Source organism: Mustela lutreola, chromosome 2 (assembly GCF_030435805.1).
Source record: "Mustela lutreola isolate mMusLut2 chromosome 2, mMusLut2.pri, whole genome shotgun sequence".
NCBI lineage: Eukaryota > Metazoa > Chordata > Mammalia > Carnivora > Mustelidae > Mustela > Mustela lutreola.
In genome coordinates this window covers 28,194,885-28,213,991 of record NC_081291.1, presented here as the reverse complement: position 1 = coordinate 28,213,991, position 19,107 = coordinate 28,194,885, and the positions used below count along the sequence as shown (strand labels likewise).

The window sequence follows — 19,107 nt, the reverse complement described above, 5'->3', positions numbered from 1 at the left end:
CTGCTGCATATTATCTTTTAGAAGTTACTGTTTCCTTCATTATATGTTAAGATTTGTCCATAGGAGCTAATTGTCTCTTTCAAACAATTTTTTGATCACTGTTTAATGTTCCATTATGTGAATATATCACAGTTTATTCATCTACTTTCTGAAGAACGCTGGTCACCTCCAGTTTTTGGCTGTTTTAATTAGAGCTGCTTTGAACATTCTCAGACATGTGAGAAACTTTTCTCTCGAGTATATACCTGGGGATAGTACTGGCAGGTCGCAGGGTGTTGTGAATGTCAGCTTTAGGAGATCAAGCCAAACCGTCTTCTGAAGAGGGTGTTGCAACAGTGCAGGTGCTCTCACCTGCACTGCCATGGGGATCCCGAGGGTCTCCAGGCCGTGGAATCACAAGATTTAGGTGTAGCTCAAATTCTTCAACATTTGAAAGTGGTATTTGTATGTGAACTTGATCTCGTGCTGTGTGACCGAAGCTAAGACATAAAGCTGAAGCTGAGATATATGTGCAGAGGTTGGGGAAGGGAGAATCAGACTTAGGCTTCTTGGTACTGACCCTCGTCAGTCGGGGTCCTGTTGTCTTAGGGCAGGGTAAAATCTCAAGCCAGTGTGTGAGTACCCCTTGGATATTTGGACTGGAGAACTGTAAATATTGGCTTCAGACCCTGATTATAGGAACAAGCATTTTTCAAATATTTGTTTCTGGGACTTTAAACAGATACCTGAAATTTTAAGAAGCTACTTTAAGGCATTTTGATCTTTTATCCTTTAAAAAGGAACCAGGCTCCTTTAAACCCCTGAGCAACACTGAGGTGAGATTAATTAAAAGATTAGGACTCTTAAAAGATTTTTATGGGTTTTTCATTCACAAACTTATAACTCCTAACAATGACATTTAAAATCAAGCCATATATAGATGTACATACATACATATATACACACACATATATACATGAGTCAAGCCTGAATTTTCATACAAAATTTATATAAATAGTGTATCAATAAATGTCAGTATAAATCCCAGGCTTGGTGCTTTCTATAGTACCTCTTGAGCATCTCAGTAATAAATAAATGAGAAGTTAGATGTACAGCAGGAAGCTGGAAAAGGTGAAGGTATCTCTTTTCTAGCCTGATGCTTCGAAATAATCCCAAGCCTGGCATTGCATTTTAAGTGTTCGCTGTGGTGAAGCTGTTATGTGTGTATGTTTGCAGTTGGCTTACATCTGTTTTTTGTACTGATTTCTGGATTATGGTCACTTATAGGGTATATAAAATGAGCAGTTGAGCCTGTAACAAGGAAATCTCAGTTTCTTTCAAGTATTCTGGTTATTTATTTATTTATTTTTTTAAGGCATTTGAAATCCTTTGTGACAAAGATCTGCTGTCACGCATGGTAAGCTTAGCGTTTCAGCAGCATCTAAGGCTTTACGTCTTCATTAAAGGAGGTTTTTAAATGAAATAGAGAAAGGCATTCGGGAAAGGTTGGCTCCTAATTTATTTGTGCAACTCACACCGCCAGGCTTTGAAGGGCACTGGCAGGGCTCCAGGAGAAGTGAATGGGCTTGTGAATAACAGAGGGCACGTTACTTTCAATGGGCATGTAGCAGCTTTGTGGGGTGTGGCTTCATAACCAGAGGCAGAATGATTACCTTGTGAAAAGAAGAAATTCATGACCAGTCCAGGGGAGTGGTGAGCACCCTTGGAATATAGATTTTATGTTTGTCATTTTTCATCTGCCAACATGGGGGTCCCGGTGCCAGGCACCAGGCCAGATGGCATTGGCGTAGCCCTTCTAGCTCTGCCAAACATATGGTGAACATTCAGAAAGCCACTTTCGAGGTCAGTCTGTGTCCTTGCTGCTCCAAGGTGGTAACTGCTTGTGCAAATAGCTTGCCGCTTGCTTGCTTTTCCATGGAAAATTCCCTATCAGGAGGTCTTGGTATTAATAACAGGTAGAGGCCCAATAAGCAGAACTCAAGCCACAATGTGGCCTTGTCCTATCTCAGAGGGAAAGCTGGGCCCAGCGAGTCCAGCTAGCCTCTCTACCTTCAGCTCACGGAGTCTGGACTTTGCACATCTTCACTTGATTAGTATTCTTCAGAGCCCAGCAAAAATAGGTGCCCAGCCAGCATGATGTGATGGAATGAGCCAATCCCTCAGGTAGCACTTGTGCATCTAGTGCTAAAGGGAAGGGGACTAGCCCCTTCTTTAACCATTTCCTCTTTCTGCTTCTGTCACTGGTCCTGAGCCAGTGCACAGATCGCACACATACTGCTGTGCTTCCACTGGGTCTGAGTCCTTGCTGATCCTTCTCAAGCCTCCTTGTCACTTCAACAGAGCAGTCTATCCTGCCCACACTGTCTAATGTACTTCTGTTATTTCCCTGGGAGGGTAGTAACCGATTTGATTACTTCCTAATTATCTGCTTTTTCTCCTCAAATGTAAGCCTCTCGAGGGCACTAAACCTTGTCCAGCTTGCTCACCATCGCACAGGGTAATACCATGTCATAGACATATTACCATGATTTGTTGAGTAATTTAATGAGTTCTGCAGAGAAATGAGCTTCTAATGCTTGGGGTGGCGGGTGCTGGATTATGCATCCCCCACTCCATAAACCTCTTTGGTTTCTCCCGATGGGTTTTATCTTGAGGGCTTAGGGGTTGCTCCCTGCGGCAGCGTGCTGAGCAGGACTCTGAGGCTGTGTCTATGGCGGTATGCTTCAGGCTGTGTGTCTGCTTACCTTCCTGCAGTATAGACGCTCCAGGCGGTCACCTCAAGGAGAGCTCTCTTGCCTGGGCTGGGCTTCTAAAGATTCTGCAAGGGACCTGTAGAAAAAGAAGCCATATTGTAGCAGGAGCAAATATAAAGCAAAACGTTCAGGAGATTCAAAAGAAACCAGAAACTGGCCCCTCGCCTTTTCTCTTTCCTCATTCTGAGTACGAAAGCTGACATCACTCTGGGAAGAAAGGAGAACACTCTCTGTCAAACACCAATATCCAAGACACGGTGGTGGGAAGGCTTGCGGAACATGGCTGGCCAAGGAAATTGCTTTTTTGTTGTTGTTGTTAGGAAATTGCTTTTTGAATAAATGTTTCCTTTTCCAAAGTTTTGTTTCATCATGAAACTCCCTTTCAGAAGGAGTTTCATTTCATTTCTCGGTGAGCGTGTTTCTAGAAACAGGAGGCCTGAGGAAATCAAACTGGTAGAAATCTCTAGTCCCTGTTGCTTCACCAATTTCCTACCCATTAAAAAGCCAGTAAAGCTCCAATACAATGGAGCCTGGGGTGAGAGGTCGGGGATTAGTGATTATTTACCGAAAACTTGCCTGAGATGCATTTGCCCCCCTCAGAAGAGGCTCCCCAGCCTGATCCTGGTTTGAAGGTAGATCTGTGCTTGCAACTTCAGTTTTCTTCTCTGGGCTGCTCTATCACCTTTCTTAACCATAGGAAAGTCACCAAGAATTTACAGAATGGATCCAAGAGTACACGAGGAGCCCACCAATCGTATTTCTGATCCAGACAAATACTGTTCCTCATTAGCCATGTGATGTTTGAGTGATTCAAGTGTCTAGGAGACTGATGTTTCATCCAGAAAATGGGAATGATGAACTTATATAGGTACTATGTTGGGAGGGAAAACACCCTTAACCAACGCTTCTTGAAAACATACTGGGCGTCAGACTCCTCACGGCTTAGTAAGGAGATGGTCAGGACGTTACTGTCATTGGTGATTTCTATCACACACATGAGAACTGGACAGGAAGTTTTCTACCAAATTAACTATTGGTGAGGGCTTATTATAATGGAAATACCAAGAACTGTTGGGTGAGCCTACTAATTTCTCTGCTGAGTCCCGGTAATCACTTGCCATCATGGGATTGGCAGCTGAAATTCCCAGCCCGACTGAGGCAGGATCACGCTCATTCCTTAGGATCATGAGGCTCACTGTGGTAAGCCCTCAGGAAGATTTCAGTTCTGCGGTGTCCTAAAAATAAGAAGTTGGGTTTGTATTTTACTCTGTCTATGCTAATGATTCTCCAGTGTAGTGACCCCCATATCAACACCCCCAGCAGCCCCTCAAGGCTCACTTCCTTAGCCCTGTTCCTCAACCACCCTGATGCCATGTTGTAAGAATGTTCTAATGGTAGCTGGCCAGGAGGCAGCACGGCAGATGCAGGAGGCCCTGTCTGGGGTCACCTTTCTCAAATGTATGTTTCAGGTTAGCCTTACCGATTTTGCCTCTGATAAGACAAGACTGCTCTTTTGTTTTCATTGAAATCAACCATATAAGACCAAGAGCAGAAGTCTCCCTTTGCTGAGCTGCTCCTAACAAGCTTCTGATGGCAAACGGCAAATTACAATGTCTAACCAATTACAGCCACTTCATGATCGCAGGCATGTGCTCCACCAAACCTGACTGCCCACCCTAGTTTGTACAGGTTTTATAGGGTGCCTGGGATACTCTGAAGACCATTCACAGTATAGTCTATTGAGTAATAGCTGGTCCAAATTGTGACGCTGGCAAAGTCTCATTTGCTGCTTTGGCAATCGGCTTGACAATGTGATACTTTAATGTATAATTGGATAAGCAATTGGGTTCTGTTATAGTACAGTGGTTTGGCATAATTACTTTCCAGTGCTGTGATTTTCTAGTTAATAAATACTTTTGGGGGTTACAAATTCTTAAACATCAACACTCTATACCCCTTGAAAGTAGGGTGCCATTAATTAATATAAGAGCTTATTTCAGCATTTTGGCCTCATTGGCAGCACTAAAAACAAAACAAAATAAAAACCAAAAAATCTCCTGCTTTAACTCATGCAAGTTAGGCTTAAGTCAAAGTGTGGGCAACTAATCAAATGATGAATGCTCTGTTGACTACCTGGATTTCTCTCCATCAGGGCAATAAATAGGGCTTTGGAAACTTCACAGTGAATAAGAGGAAACCAGATGTCACTGGGTTGCACTTAGAGATCTCACCATGTGGCCATCAGTCCAGGGTTCCAGCGCAAATAGAGTAAGAATGGAGGCAGTTAACATATTTTTGCACAAAGAAATATTGGAAGAACCTCAGGTTTCTAAGAAAACACAAGTGGCTGCCCAAGTTTGGCAGCACAGACTTGTTATTATTTTGCATCAAATGAAAGCAAGAGGGTATTCATTAGGACCCCAAGAAAGGCCTAAGTGGGTGACCATCTGCTCAATAACCAGCATGTAGAGAAAGGGTGTTTGGTGTTTGGGGGAGGAAATGTGTGCTCAGAGAATGCTGGCTGTGTGTGTGACAGAGTGAGAAAACATCCAGAATCATGAAATGTAACTCAAGTTGGCCTAAATGGTCCAAGAAGCCTTCTTGGGGAGTTTGGGAAGTGTGTGACTGAGGAGAGGCGCATACCGGGCCGGACAGGAAGGATTTTTATGCCAGTTCAGAGCAGAGTGGGCACGGGAGACAACTTCCATGTTGCTTTACAAAGGGCCCAGAAGGAACCTGTCAGAAAAAGGTCTGCCTGCTCCAGGCAAGCACTGAGCCCCCGTCTCTAATTCCAGATGTCACCACCAAGTCACCACCACACTGGTGCATGGGGCACCTGCGCTCCCTCTGTCCCCACCACCACCTCCTCGACCACGTCCATGCCTGCCCAACTCCCATGGTTTCTGGTCCGGCTGCCACAGGAGCTAGAAGCTCAAACTCCTTCCAACCCTTTAATGTCTTCTTTGCAGCAAAAATAAAATCCACATTTCTCAGCCATCCCTATGAGCTGCAAATGATCTACCATGTCCCTTACATTTCTAGTCACTCAACCAAGATTCCTTTTTCCTCAGTGCTCTGCACTTCTGCTCTGTGTGAAATACCCCTTCTCCCTCCTCCTTGCTTCAGGGGTTTCTAGCCATTGTTCCCATCTCAGCTTAACCAGCACTTTTCTGGGGAAGCCTTCCTCCCCAAAACCCTCCCCACCCTTCCTCTGTCTCTACAGATCTTAAGGCACGGGTCGTTCTTCAGAGCTCTTAGAATATTAAATTATTTTGACTTTCAAGATCTGTTTAAAAAAAAAAAATTCTGAAGCATTTTCCAGTTCAGCCCAATAGAAACAACCACATCCCCATTCTAGAAGGTCCACGTTTTAGCCTCACATTTTCAGTGACTTCCCTCCTCTCAGCTGAACCTCCGACCTCTGGACCATCTTTCAAGGTTAATGCCATGCTTAATGCTGTATTTCTGACACAGTTTTACTTAGTCTATTTTTTTAAATCGACCCCTTACCTTAAATAAATTTACTTGAAAAGGAAACTTGAGATGACATCATAAATGGGAGAAAACCCTCAAAATAAATGTGATCTAAACAAAAGAATCTTATTAAATTCTAGCTAGAGTCTGGATGGTTCCCCTGTGTCTCTTAGAGGTCATGTTGGTCCCATGTTAAGGACATGCTAGCACGGAGGCTTTCTTTTTGATTAATCAAAAGGGTTGGAAGACAATTGAAAATGGAATAACTTTCAGAAGGATTCAAAACTATTTGTGGCTTTGAATCCTAGACTAGAGGCCATCTTCAGGGCCATGGAGATATCTTCCCCATCTTTAAACCATGGGATGTTGAGGCTTCTCAACCTGGCAACTAAGGTTCAGTTCTCTTGACCCCTCTGATCGATGGTCAGGTATGGCCACATCAGGATTCTTTGGGAAAGAGGGATGCACATAGTCGGCAAAGTTGAACATTATGTGTCTGCCGAAGCTGTTGTCATTGTCCGGAATAACCTTGTCCTTAAAATCCCACCACCTTCTTTTGAGCCCAGGTCAAACCCCAATTTTGTAAAGTCAACCCAGGACCCCCTCCTGGGTATTCTGAGAGCACCATGGCAGAAGTTCTCGCCCGGCCCAGTCCTTATACCAGACTGACTTGTATTAAATTACATATGTATAAATCTGGTCTGCCCTGTAAGGTGGTAAGACCCCAGAAGGCACAGATTTTTGGCTTCTTCATCTTTATAGTTAGTGTAAGACCCACAGCAGTGCCTGGGATATATCATGTGCTCAACAAATGCTTGTAGGCTAAGTTGAAAGTAGAGGCAAAGAATCAGATCTGAAAAAAAAATTATAGATTTACTTCCCTATTTCTTGATATTATTTCCCTTTCAAGACTTTATATAAACACCTGTCTGAACACAGCCATCAACCCATAAGAAATAGTTTAAGCTTTCTGCTCTTTATGTTGTTTTACAAAACTCATAACAATGAAATATATTAATGTACTTTACAACAACACCCAAGTTTATATGCAGCCACTTGCTTCTTTAAGAAGTGATATTAAATTGTTTCTCCCCCCATACCCTACCCACTGAAGACAATTTTGCATTTTACTACAGGTTAGTTCTGAGTTCTGAAAAACATTTAAATTATGGTGCATCATTCTTCCCACTGTATTCCATTACAGAGCTATAAAAAAAGTCAATAGCCAAGGCAGTTTGAGCATTACATCAGGGAATTAATCTTTACCCCACATACCTCCCGATAGCATGCTCAATGCCCGGGAAGGAGCAGAATGTCACCATTGATGCCTATCAGTACTTCAGTCAGAAATCCTGTTAACACTACCTTCCCCAAAACCATTTCAGGCAGATAAAGTGGAATGACTGCAGATACATTCTTTTAATCTCTTTTCACAGCTATATAGAAATAGAATGCTCTTCCAGGAGCCATCACAGACTTCACTCTGTTGAATGTGAATAAAGACTTTTTGGTTCAAATTTTTGCAAACTTTGTAACTTAGGTGAGCACTTTTCCTCCAAAGAACCAAGTGCCTGTGAAAACAATGTCATCTGTTCAACAATTTCCCTATTGCGTGGAGAGAAGGAGAGCGATGTGCTGGGGTGCTAAGCATTTTCATGGCCATTTAACTTATGTGATGTAATTATCAGGAGGAAAGACAGAGCACCGTGGGGTGTTGAATCCCAGACAGTCACCTGGAAGGAGCACTGTTCTTTGATGTACTACTGACAGAGAAAAACACTGCCAATTAAATGATGACACACCATTGATTGTGGAACACACTTTGATTTCAGAGATGTGAAAATGTGAAAAAGTGCGTGCCTGAGAACCAAAGAGCTATGAGATTTAAAGGGAGCTGGAGATTTACTCTTCGTTTCTTGCAATAATAAGCCTAAGAGAGCACCCAATGCTCGCCTTGAGTTTGTTTGTCCTTCAGATAGCTTGCATCTTTTCCAGGATTCACAGCTTGGCAGGTTTAGGAACAACCTAAAAGTGAGCCAAGTACTTCCTGTGGTCTTTTTCAAAGGGGTCTTCTGGACCGAGTTACCAGATAAAATACAGGAAGAAGTCTAGTTAAGTCTGAATTTCAGATAAACAAATAATACTTACTAGTAAGAGTATGTCCCAAATACTGGATGAGATATACAGGACACTCATTTCATTTTAGTATTTTTGTTCGCTGACTCTGGGGGCCTGTCCCCAAGGTAATTTGACTGCATTTGACCATCACCACATGCTTTTTATTCTAGGACCATGGCCTTTACTAATGGAGGAGCCTCCATTAATACCTTATCCATTCCTTATGACAACCCTGAGAGTTAGGGATTATTCTAAGTCATTTTACATCTGAAGGACCTAAATTTCCTCCTCAGGTTTAAATGTGTCAGTAGGTTCTTTGGTATGGGCCTGAATTTTGACCATAGCTCTTAATCCTTTTATAGGATATTTAAGGTCAAAAAGACACATATCACTGGGGAACCATGAAGATAGGAAAAACACTTTTGCTCCTGGCCATAAGGTCTCTGCCTTGGTCAGTCATCACTGTCATGGGACAGCGTACATAGCCTAAGAATAGCTGATTGTTATTGCTGTGACTATTACTATGTGCCCAGCACATCACTGCTCACAACTCTTACTGCTCCCTTTTACAGAGCGTAAAACTGAGGCACAAATAGGTTAAGGAGCTTGCCCCTCTCATTGTCAATGTCTGGGCCTAACCTCATCTTCTTGGAGAGAAGTTGCTGGATGTTCCTTAGAACCCCTGTCACTCTTTATTATAACACTCTGTTTCTTTTTCAAACTCAGCTGACTCTCAAAAGCCTTTCAGACTGGGCCGTGCCTTCCCAGCAGCAGCCCTCCCACTTGGAAATGCCCCTCTCATTGATAATTAACCATTTGGTGTCTATTCTCCCTATCTGGGGGCCCCCTGAAGACAGTAACAGGGTCTGCTTCAGTGTTCTAATGCCAAGGTCAGCCCCTAGCATTGCAGACACAGAATAAATACTGTATGCATGAAGAAGTAGTCACTGCCTTTCCCTGTGGGCAGCCTAAATTAATCTGGAGGGTTCATCTGAATTGAACCCCCCCCTCCACCCCCGGCATTAAAGCTTCCTCAAGGCATTTAGTACCTTCTGGATGAACAGCCATTGGAGGTCATTAGAGTTGATCTCTGCTGCTCTGCAACGCTTGTACCGTCCAGGTTCTTGGGTTGCCTCAGGGAGACAGAAATTCACTCCAAACTACAGCATGTTTAATTTCCAGGTCCCCTGGGTGGCTTTTCTGAGGCACAAGTCTTATTCACCAGGATCTTTCCTGGGCTCCCTATTTCTGCTGAGACTGAAAATTTACTCAAAGTCTCCTGAACCAGATCAGCATCCTAGTGTTGCTGGGACAAGCCCCATGGCCCAGATACTCTTTGACAGAATGAGAAAGAAGCGAAACAGTTCTGGAGCAGGGTTTCCAAGGAAAGCCTCTACTCTGTGGACAGGACAAAAAGCACTGGGCTTGAAGGCAGATGTATTATTTCTCAGGTACACGGATTCTGTCTGTCCACATACACGTTTCTCCCAAGGGTGGGCTTCTCAACGTTAAGTGCACCTTAGAATGAGCTGAGAAGTTTGGAAAAAAAAAAAAAAGTCCCCAAACTCGGGCCGTATCTAGGCAAATTAAAGCAGATCCCCTGTGTGCACCTGAGCAATAGCCATTTCTTGAGTTCGTCAGGGGATGCCAGCGGGCAGCTAACACTGAACACGGCTGCCCCAAAGAAAGCCCCACGCTTCCATCTGGGAGTTTTCGGAGGGAAACCTCTAAGTTTTAAAAGCCACATACAACAGAGCTTTGCAAATATGATTAGTTTTTGTTTTATTTATTCCCTACCTCGCATAAACAACTTGGAAGTGTCGGCACAACGTTGCCATCTGTAAGGCATATGACAAAAACAGACGGTCGCCTAATAACCAAGGAGGCATTAGCGCTCACAGGCTCTAAATTATTTGGATTCATCTGGTATGATCTGTGGTGATGAAGCCACTTAATGTTTGATTTCTGGGTCTTTTCAATGGCAGCACCACAAGTGGGGAGGCCATATTTTCCAGGCTGTATATATTGTTCTTTGTCATCCTATTGGATTGTTACAAGAGGGATTTATAACAGACCTAAAGCTAGTATCAAAATGAAAATTAGTTCTCGAGTAGAAAAATAGCAATCCCGTGTGCCTCGCCCGTAGCAATTGCGTCATATCTGCCTCCGCAAGAAAGGAAATGACTTCTTAATGTGGTTTTCTTCCACTAAGGAGAATTAAATCTATGTGGCAAAATGTAAAACTAGAGTGCTGGCAGCCATATTCTGAACGGAAGATCCATGACCCTCATCAACATACTTGTGGCCCAGTCATATGCTAATGAACTTCATTTCCGCTCAAACTTACCCCAAGTGGAAATACAGCTCAGCTGGAGAGCTGGGCTATCATTCCTTCACTGTTTTGCCTTGTGCAGCAAAGTTTGTTCTGAACTACGGGGGAAATTTCCCTATCTGCTGCAAGGGGCCACATGGTTCAGGGTGGGGGAGAGTGGGTATGGGGTGTCTCTGCGTTAGATTTACAGTGATTTGGGCCTGAGACAGGAAATTCCATTATGGCAGTGGAGAGACTTTTTGCTGAGGCAGCAAGATACTTTTCAAAGGATCTGCCTTTTGTGGGGGTATGCACCTGGCAGGCGGAGCTAGCCACTCTTCCGTGGCCTGGCAGTTCCTCTGGGATAGAGAAAATGGCAAAAAATTATTGTGAACAACTCTGTCACTGCCTAGCTGGGTGAGAAGTTCAACAAGCGAAGGAACTTCCCCGGATCTCCATTTCTTCCTTGGCAGTATGGAGCTAAGTAGTCCCTGCCTTATGTATAGATGATGGTACAGATTAAATGAAATGATACACATCAAAGAAACTACCCGTTCATATCATAAATACCAGCCATCATTGTGCTGTTAAATCATTTACCTCAATCTCTTCAAATGACTTACAAAATACTAACCGTGCATCCGAGGAATTTATACCTTTAGCATTTTACAACGGATAAAGCCCCACACAGGAATAACAAATCTAGTTAATAAAACTCAATTGCAATAGGAGATGAAGGGGAGAAATTGAGCTCTTCCAATGAAAAGTTCTGAGAACATTTTCTCTCTGATAGAATTGAAATTTTATTTACTTTCTCTGTAAATCTGAGACATCTACAAGGCGTCTTAAAAAATCATTTAATTGAGTTAGATCAATTGTTAATTTTTTGATGTTTTCTTTCTATTTTTTTTTTAAACTCTTTGCCTCCTTAAGGCTCTTTTAATGAATATGCTCTTATTTCTCACTCAGTACTCGTGGCTCCTATAATATTATTATGATTTGCTTGGGCTATTTTGGTTCACTGAACAAAATGTCTATCTAGTAGGTAAACTGCATGCCAGCTTAGGGGAATGGTCATGGGGAGGGGGCCAACTCCTTGCCTTCAGTGTCGGTGAGTAAAATAAATGAGCGATGCCAGCTGAGCCTAAGACTAGAGAGTGGTGGGGGTTCTGGAACATGGGAGGGTGCTCCCCTCTGTGACCCCCACTCGCCACCTCTGCAGATAAGAGAAGGCATGGAAGGGACCCCAGGCTAGCCTAATCTGGTTATTTGATCACAAAAGCTGGAAATGAGGATTCTTACACGACACTTGCCTATTTTCAAATGTGGACAACTAATGCAATAAAAAGATACACAACCTTCCAGCCTCTGATTTGCAAATTGTGTTCAGCCGACAACACTTGTTCTGAGTTCCCAAGGACCCATTCATGAGCTGATTCCATTGTTTCCTCCAAAGCTCCAGAAACATGACAAGGAAGAGGAGGACGCCCCAACCTTGTGGAGGTCCGAGGAGGAAATGGCAGCAGAAGCCGCAACCCTGCGGGCCTACTTTCAGTGACTGTGCAGGTAAACACTGGGCATTTCATCACTCACACCCTCCATGGGGCCCCAGAAAGAGGCTCCCTGCCCAGGATGGGTACAGACAAGCAGGCGCAGGGGGGTTCAAAGACATGAAAGCCAGAGTGGAGAAAACCCTGACCCTCGAGGCATGGATTCCTACCTCTGGGTTTCCTTTGCCTCCTTGCCTGCATGCCACCTCCTATGGGGGACTCTCCTGTCTGCTGCCTTCCTTCCAGTCTACCTCCAGTCACTGTCCTGCCCTTCTCCAAACCAACCTCACCAAGCAGGCCAAAAGAGTTTGCGAACCTGATCATTTAAAAAGCCCAAACCTGGGGCACCTGGGTGGCTCAGTGGGTTAAGCCTCTGCCTTCGGCTCTGGCCATGATCCCGGGGTCCTGGGATCGAGTCCCGAGTCGGGCTCTCTGCTCAGCAGGGAGCCTGCTTCCTCCTCTTTCTCTCTCTCTGCCTGCCTCTCTGCCTACTTGTGGTCTCTCTCTATCAAATAAATAAATAAAAATATTTTAAAAAAATAAAAATTTAAAAAAAAAATAAAAGCCCAAACCCTTCAAGAGCTCACATCTCAGACTCCCTCCTTAGGCTTCACAGTGCTGTAAGCCAGCTCACAACCTCCTGACCAGAACTTTCTTCCACTTGGATCTCTTGTTCTCAGCTAAATGGTCTTTTTTTTTTTTTTTTTTTTTTTTTTTAAGATTTATTTATTTACTTTAGAGAAGAGAGGGGAGGGGCAGAGAGAATCTCAAGCAGACTCTGCAACTGAGCCTGACACAAGGCGCGATCTCACCACCCTGGGATTGTGACCTGAGCCAAAATCAAGAGTTAGATGCTCAACAGACTGAGCCACCCAGACACCCTGGTTTTATGTTCCCCTTTAGTTTTGGCTGCTGGGAAGCTCAAGGTCACAGGGAAAGATCAGACATGATAGAATTATTTCTTTGCATTACTGAATGTTTAACTGTTGGGAGATCACAGATTTAAGATTCTGGTAGAAGGCTATAGCCAGGCACCTTCTTCAAAATATGTATATACACCAAATTTTTATGCATTGTCCAGGGCCTCATGGATCTTCTGAAATATACTAATAAATGGGGTTGCCACAAAATATAGGGGCATCCCTAGGCTAAAAAGTACCATGTAGCCTGCATTTTATCTGGCAGCCCTGTTAATAAACCTCCTTCCATGGACCTTGGATAAAGCACTTTTCCCCTGAATAGTTTCTTTTTGAAATAGGCTGCTTCATGCAGTCTTGTGTTTACATTATAAGCTGCTAAAGTAGATCAGACACAAATTAAAAACACAATTGGTGAATATTGGTAGCAATTGAATTATATAAAATTGTATCCACTACTTAGTGATCAGGATTTTTAGGTAGGAAACACCTTCATAGTATTCTGTTTTCACTTTGAAATAGACGTCTTTTTTAGACAGTTTTTAATATACACGCATTTCTTGGGCATTTTCTCCCCACCCTCCTTTTTAAAGTATTCTAGTTACTTAAAGACCCACTATCAGGGGCCTTTCACCCATTATTGTTTAAGGATGTCATAGCATCCAGGCACTTGCATTCTAGAATGCTTATTTCGCTGGAGAATGAAATCGGCGGATGTCATTGATTTGTCAGTTCTGTATCCAGTTGCCTGAAGGGCTGCAGTGTAGTGCTAGCAGAAGCTGTCTTTGATCATTTATTCTGAACCTTTTTCACTGTTCACCTTCTCATTTCTTCCTTACTCCCTCCCTCCTTACTTGCTCTGGATCAAGCTAGTCTGCCTAAGAACAAAGACCCATAGACATAGCCTCAGACCCCTTTCTATTCCTCTCACGAAAGCCCGGTGTTTCCTATTGGAATGTCCCATTCAAATGGAATCACTGTTCTTCAGACTCAACTTACAAGGCTCCTTGGCCCCCTCCCCTCCTGGGTTTCTTACATAATGGGTACTTTCAGATAGAGGCGAGAAAGCTCTAGGCTTTTCCCGAGGCTTGCTGAAATATAGGATTCTGCGTTAGGATGCATTTTCTAGATGTTTTAAGAGGATTTAAACTTAGTACCCAAGTTTCCTGTATGCTTTGCTTTCTCAGTTTTTGCTTCTGTCCTGCCTTGAGGCCCCAAATCCCCTGTCTTCCAGGTGAATCAACCTGCCTTGTAAATCTTGCCAGAAAGACAGTCATCCTAACTTTCTGTACAAACTGTTGCCATAGTGCCTGTGGGTTTTTAGACTTGAAATGCCAATTGAATATTACCCCCCCAGCTTTTGCTTTGTCCTCAGCCAGCCTCCTGCTCCTTCAGACTATTAACATTAAGACCTGTTTTTACAGGTCTTTGGTTATAGACCAAATGAATCACCGTCAATGTTCTCAGCAATCAGATGTGGGAATGGAGAAAAGGAGGCATGACGTGGGTTGCCAGATCGCACAGCTAGTACCTCGGAGGCTAGGGACTTAAACACAGGGTTCTAGGATTTCACCAAGATCATCCTCATTTCCTGTAGGATAAAGGGACTACTGTAGGGGTGCCTGGGTAGTACAGTCAGTTAAGTGTCTGAACCTTGGTTTCGGCTCAGGTCCTATCTCAGGTCAGCCCTGTGTGGGGCTCTGTGCTCAGGGAGGAGTTTGTTTGGGACTCTCTGTCCCTCTCTCTCAGCCCCTTTCCCTGCCCCTCTCTAAAAATCAATCAATAAATCTTTAAAGGGGACTATATATACTTCCCTTTAGAGACAAAGGGGAAAAGGGACATTCATTCCTGGAAACATGATCATTAAGTTGGTCCTCCTGGTTTTTTGACAATTCTCTCTCCTTCCTTTTCAAAATTCATCCACACAAAATATTTATACAGTGTTAGGGGTTTACAGTACTTCTAAAATTTCATCAAATAAATACAGCTGTCCTGGGGCGCCTGGGTGGCTCAGTCAGTTAAGCACCTGCCTTTGGCTCAGGTCATGATCCCAGAGTCCTGGGATTGGACCCCACATCAGGCTCCCTGCACAGTGAGAACCTGCTTCTCCCTCTGCCCCTAACCCCACTTGTGTTCTCTCTCTCTAATAAATAAAATCTAAGTAAATAAATATAGGGCTGTCATACAATATTTGAATATACCTAGACCTGAAGAATTATTCATTGTTTATTTAAATTTCAGATAAACTTGGTCTCTCCAGTGTCTCCCCATTTACACCCTCAGCAGCGAGTCAGTCTCAGGCAGAGGCAGTGTCGAGCTGCCGCTGTCGCTCACTCAGCAGGACTGTATGATTTGCAGCGTACGCGAGGGCAGAGATGCTAGGCTGCAGCACCAGACTCCGTAACAGGAGCCGGCATTACCGAATTGAGAAGACACGGGTTCTCCGACCCCATCTTGCAGAGGATGGGAAAACCAGCACTCAGTGATGCTAAGTGTTTTTTGGAGGCAAATAGTTGCAAGGGACAGAGCAGAGACAGAACCCAGTTACCTCCCAAAGACTATTCTCTTAGTGTCTGTACAGCCCATCTTGGTTGAAAGAGCTCCACTGCCCAGCCAGCTCTGCCTCTCTCTCCCAACTGCCCTCGCGCCCTTTGAATGTTCTCTTTGGCCTCGTCATCTGCTCTGGTTGCCTGCCTGATTCCACCTTGAAGCACTTCCCCTCTCTTCCCTGCTGCACTTCCCCTGCCAGCCAGGTTCACGCCACCTACTCCTGCATCCGGCTCCCCAACCGCACCACAGCGGGGCAGCGGGAACCCAAACGGGGCTGAATTTGCACCAATTGACTTTGCCCTCCTTGTAAGTTGTTCCAAGACCAGCCTAATGCCTCCCTCGGCTGCCTGTCCTCTTTATTACATCCTGTGACCATGTGCCCAAGTAATATGACCTTGGGCAAATACAGTGTTTCCCAAATCCTCTGATTCCCATCTCCTCAGGCTTTTTTTTTTTTTTTTTTTTTTTTTAATCTTTGTTTCCCACCAGGGTATTCTGTGCTCCTTATTCACCTGATTCACTTTTAAACTTCATAACCCTAACCTCAATGAAAAATGAGTATTACTTGTATTAGAAGTCAAGCATACAAACGAAGACAAAATGAAAAACAACGCTGATGAATTCCAGCGTGGTGTCGTCGCTTGCCTACACCAGCTGGGGCTGAGATTCATTCTCTCTTTGTTAAAAAGAGAGGCTAGCCACCGTTACAGAGGCATTCGAGTCCTGCACCAGACTGAGACTCTCTATGTGACCTATTTAAAAGTATTGAAAGTAAATTAAGCAAGGTTTAATGAAGGTCATCTAAAATTATCTTAAACAAATGATTCTCATCTTTGGAAAACAGCAGTGGCCATCAGAATTCAAACCCAGAGCAAGCAGGCTCCTGGCCTGTGGTTACCCCCTAAGCCAGTGCTCCCTAAGCCTCTTACCAGGAATGTGGAGAAGATAAGTCACCCAAGGGAACCACAGTTGGCTTCCCCAGGGGTAAGAGGTCAGTCTTGTGTATCTGGCTAGAGGACACCAGGCAGAAAGCCCCACCTTAGGTCCCTCATCTAGACTGATTGGATCGGTTTGAAATCACTGCTTCTCCTGGGAGGTCAACTCACAGGGCTTGGCCTCTACACTGTGCCATTAGCCTACCTTAAAAACCAGTGTGTTAAAGAATGTGGAGACCTATACCCAGAGACGCCCAATATGGGAAATGGCCTATAATAGACAAAAAACCCTGCTCTCTGCTGAATGTTCAGTGTGGAAATACCTAGCAACCTTTCAGTAAGCAGAAACCGCTGTTCTGTATCTTCTTCATGTATAAATCCACATTAATCCTCAGCATAGGACTGCCAGAGGACCACAGAGATAAACATCCCAAACCTATGCACTGTTTTTCAGCCTCTTGAAGCCACCAGGGCATCAACACCTGCTTAGTTGTATAGAATTCTCTTGATCTTCCCACGTAACCCTGCGGGATGTTTTGGTACTCTGACTACTTCCTGTATCCTTTCTTGGGTAGAACATGACTTTGGATTGCAGTTTCTTAAGCAATAGTGAAAAACAGGCATTGCCTTCGCCAGGCATAGGCAGAGCCACAGTCTAAGGGTTGTTGAATGATGCTCCCTCCACTGTACAGACCCCTGATGAGGTGGAAATCCTTTGGTTCCAGGAATTCAACATCTGCCTTCTGCTTCAGTGAATTTATGCCTTGACTCTACACAAGCTGGGCTGAGCTCTAGAAAGCAGTTTTGCGATGGCTCTTTTAGTCTCTGCTCTGAATCCCATCAGAAGACGCTGCATCTGTATCCCTTATGTGAGCATCTTTCCTGAAGCATAGTAATTCTTCGTGTGCATATTTAACACTTGGGGTTGCTGCCTCCACACACCCATGTTGAGTTTCCTACTTAATTTTAAACCAATGACTTGTGTCCTAGTGAGGGGAGGTTTTACTACCTCCCTGTCCCCTCTCCTGCTCCCTGGTAGAATGGAGTGGGCTAAGTTGTTTGTAAAGTATGCAAGCATGGCCTGTAACTGGGATAGAAAGTCAGAGTGGGGCAGGTTTCCACACCCTGTTGTGTCAGCAGAGCTCATCTGTAATTCATCAAACTCCCCTCTGTGCATGCCTTTATTTTATAGATAATTGGTTGCCTCTCATTTACTCATAATAGAGCCCGTGCAATTTCAAAGCAACTGAGTCAGCCCAAAACAGCATTATTAGTAGTTACAGAGATACTGTCGAGGCAGAATTTTGACACCGGCATTTTTGAAAAATCACCATAATTCCAGCCACTGGACCACACTTATATCATAATCATGGACAGTCGAGGTAGATGTGAAAGGACAGCTTTGCTTATTTAGCACATGTTCTGGTCACTGAATTGTACCTCTTAAAACACCCCACCTGCTTGGAAAAACTCTTCTCCTTCACAGAAAGGGTCTTCTCTCAGCAGAGCAGCCTCTGATGAGAAAGGCTGAGGGAGAAGATCATAGTACTCTCATGTTTTCTCAGGGGAAAGGAGGGTTTTAACTTCAGCTCCTTGGGCAGTTCAATCCTAAACCCACAAGGCGATCCCATGCAGAGGTATCCTCAGTACCAAGGAAAGTGTTTGCTAGCACTCATCACCAAACTGATATAATAAAAACTTTCATTTAGCATGGAAGTACAAGAGAAGATTCTTTTGCCTAATGACGCTTTAGTCTTTAATATATTCAAAGCTCTTAAAAAAAAAAAATCCATCAGTTTAAACACAGCTGGAAAGGAGATTTTAGTTTGCTTTTCCCTTTCTCTGAAGTTCATGTTTCTAAGGCACGGTGCTGCCTCTCCTTTTATTCTGTGTAGAATATTCTGTCTACCTTTATAGAACCAGATTTCTGTAGTGAGGAATTAGACTCTATTTATTAGATTAATATGTTAATAAATCAAGTCCCTATGATCTAAATTGGGAACAAGAAACCATAGAATTATGTCAGCTTTAGAAATAATCAAATCTAATGTCCTATTAAATGATTTATTTTACCACGACCCAAAAGGATGACTGTCTAGTTATACTTGAAAAACTTCCCTTTATAAAAATTTAGAGCTGAAGTTAGGTCTTAGTTTATTTTTAAAAATATTTTACCAAGCTCTAACTTTCTCTATATATATCCAGTAGTTGAGGCAAAGGATTTCCATAGGTCACTGATGACTAAACAATCTACAGAATCCTATTGAGATTTACTTCAAGTGACAGGAAAAATGACTAGTGTGTTAACCCGTATGAAACTCTGACTGACGTGAAACCTCAGCACAGAGTTCCTTTCAGAAAAGAGTAATCCAAGTGCCAAAAATAACTTTCAGTTGCATCTTGTAAAATGATGATGCAAAAAGTCTATCATCATTTCCATCCTTGGGATCCTAATCCCCATCTCATCCCCAGAAATGGATATCATACATCAATCTTCAC

The 19,107-nt window shown here is 43.5% G+C and overlaps 1 protein-coding gene and 1 long non-coding RNA gene across 14 annotated transcripts in view; one reads left to right on the top strand and one right to left on the bottom strand.

The window, feature by feature from the left end:
• The window catches only part of LOC131824083 (uncharacterized), a 181,812-nt gene that overhangs the window by 15,274 nt on the left and 147,431 nt on the right, over positions 1-19,107 (bottom strand). The window contains exon 2 of the long non-coding RNA XR_009350742.1: positions 2,745-2,829. This is a non-coding gene — a long non-coding RNA (uncharacterized LOC131824083). The remainder of the gene's footprint in view (positions 1-2,744; positions 2,830-19,107) is intronic.
• Positions 1-19,107, top strand: part of FHIT (fragile histidine triad diadenosine triphosphatase) — a 1,430,768-nt gene that overhangs the window by 1,393,394 nt on the left and 18,267 nt on the right. For 12 of the 13 annotated variants that reach the window (XM_059161363.1, XM_059161366.1, XM_059161367.1 and 9 more), the window contains one exon: positions 12,113-12,222. The exons of the other annotated variant lie outside the window; for it this stretch is intronic. In XM_059161363.1, coding sequence (XP_059017346.1) covers positions 12,113-12,214 — 102 coding nt within the window. In that variant the 3' untranslated portion in view covers positions 12,215-12,222. The remainder of the gene's footprint in view (positions 1-12,112; positions 12,223-19,107) is intronic. 13 annotated transcript variants of the gene reach the window in all.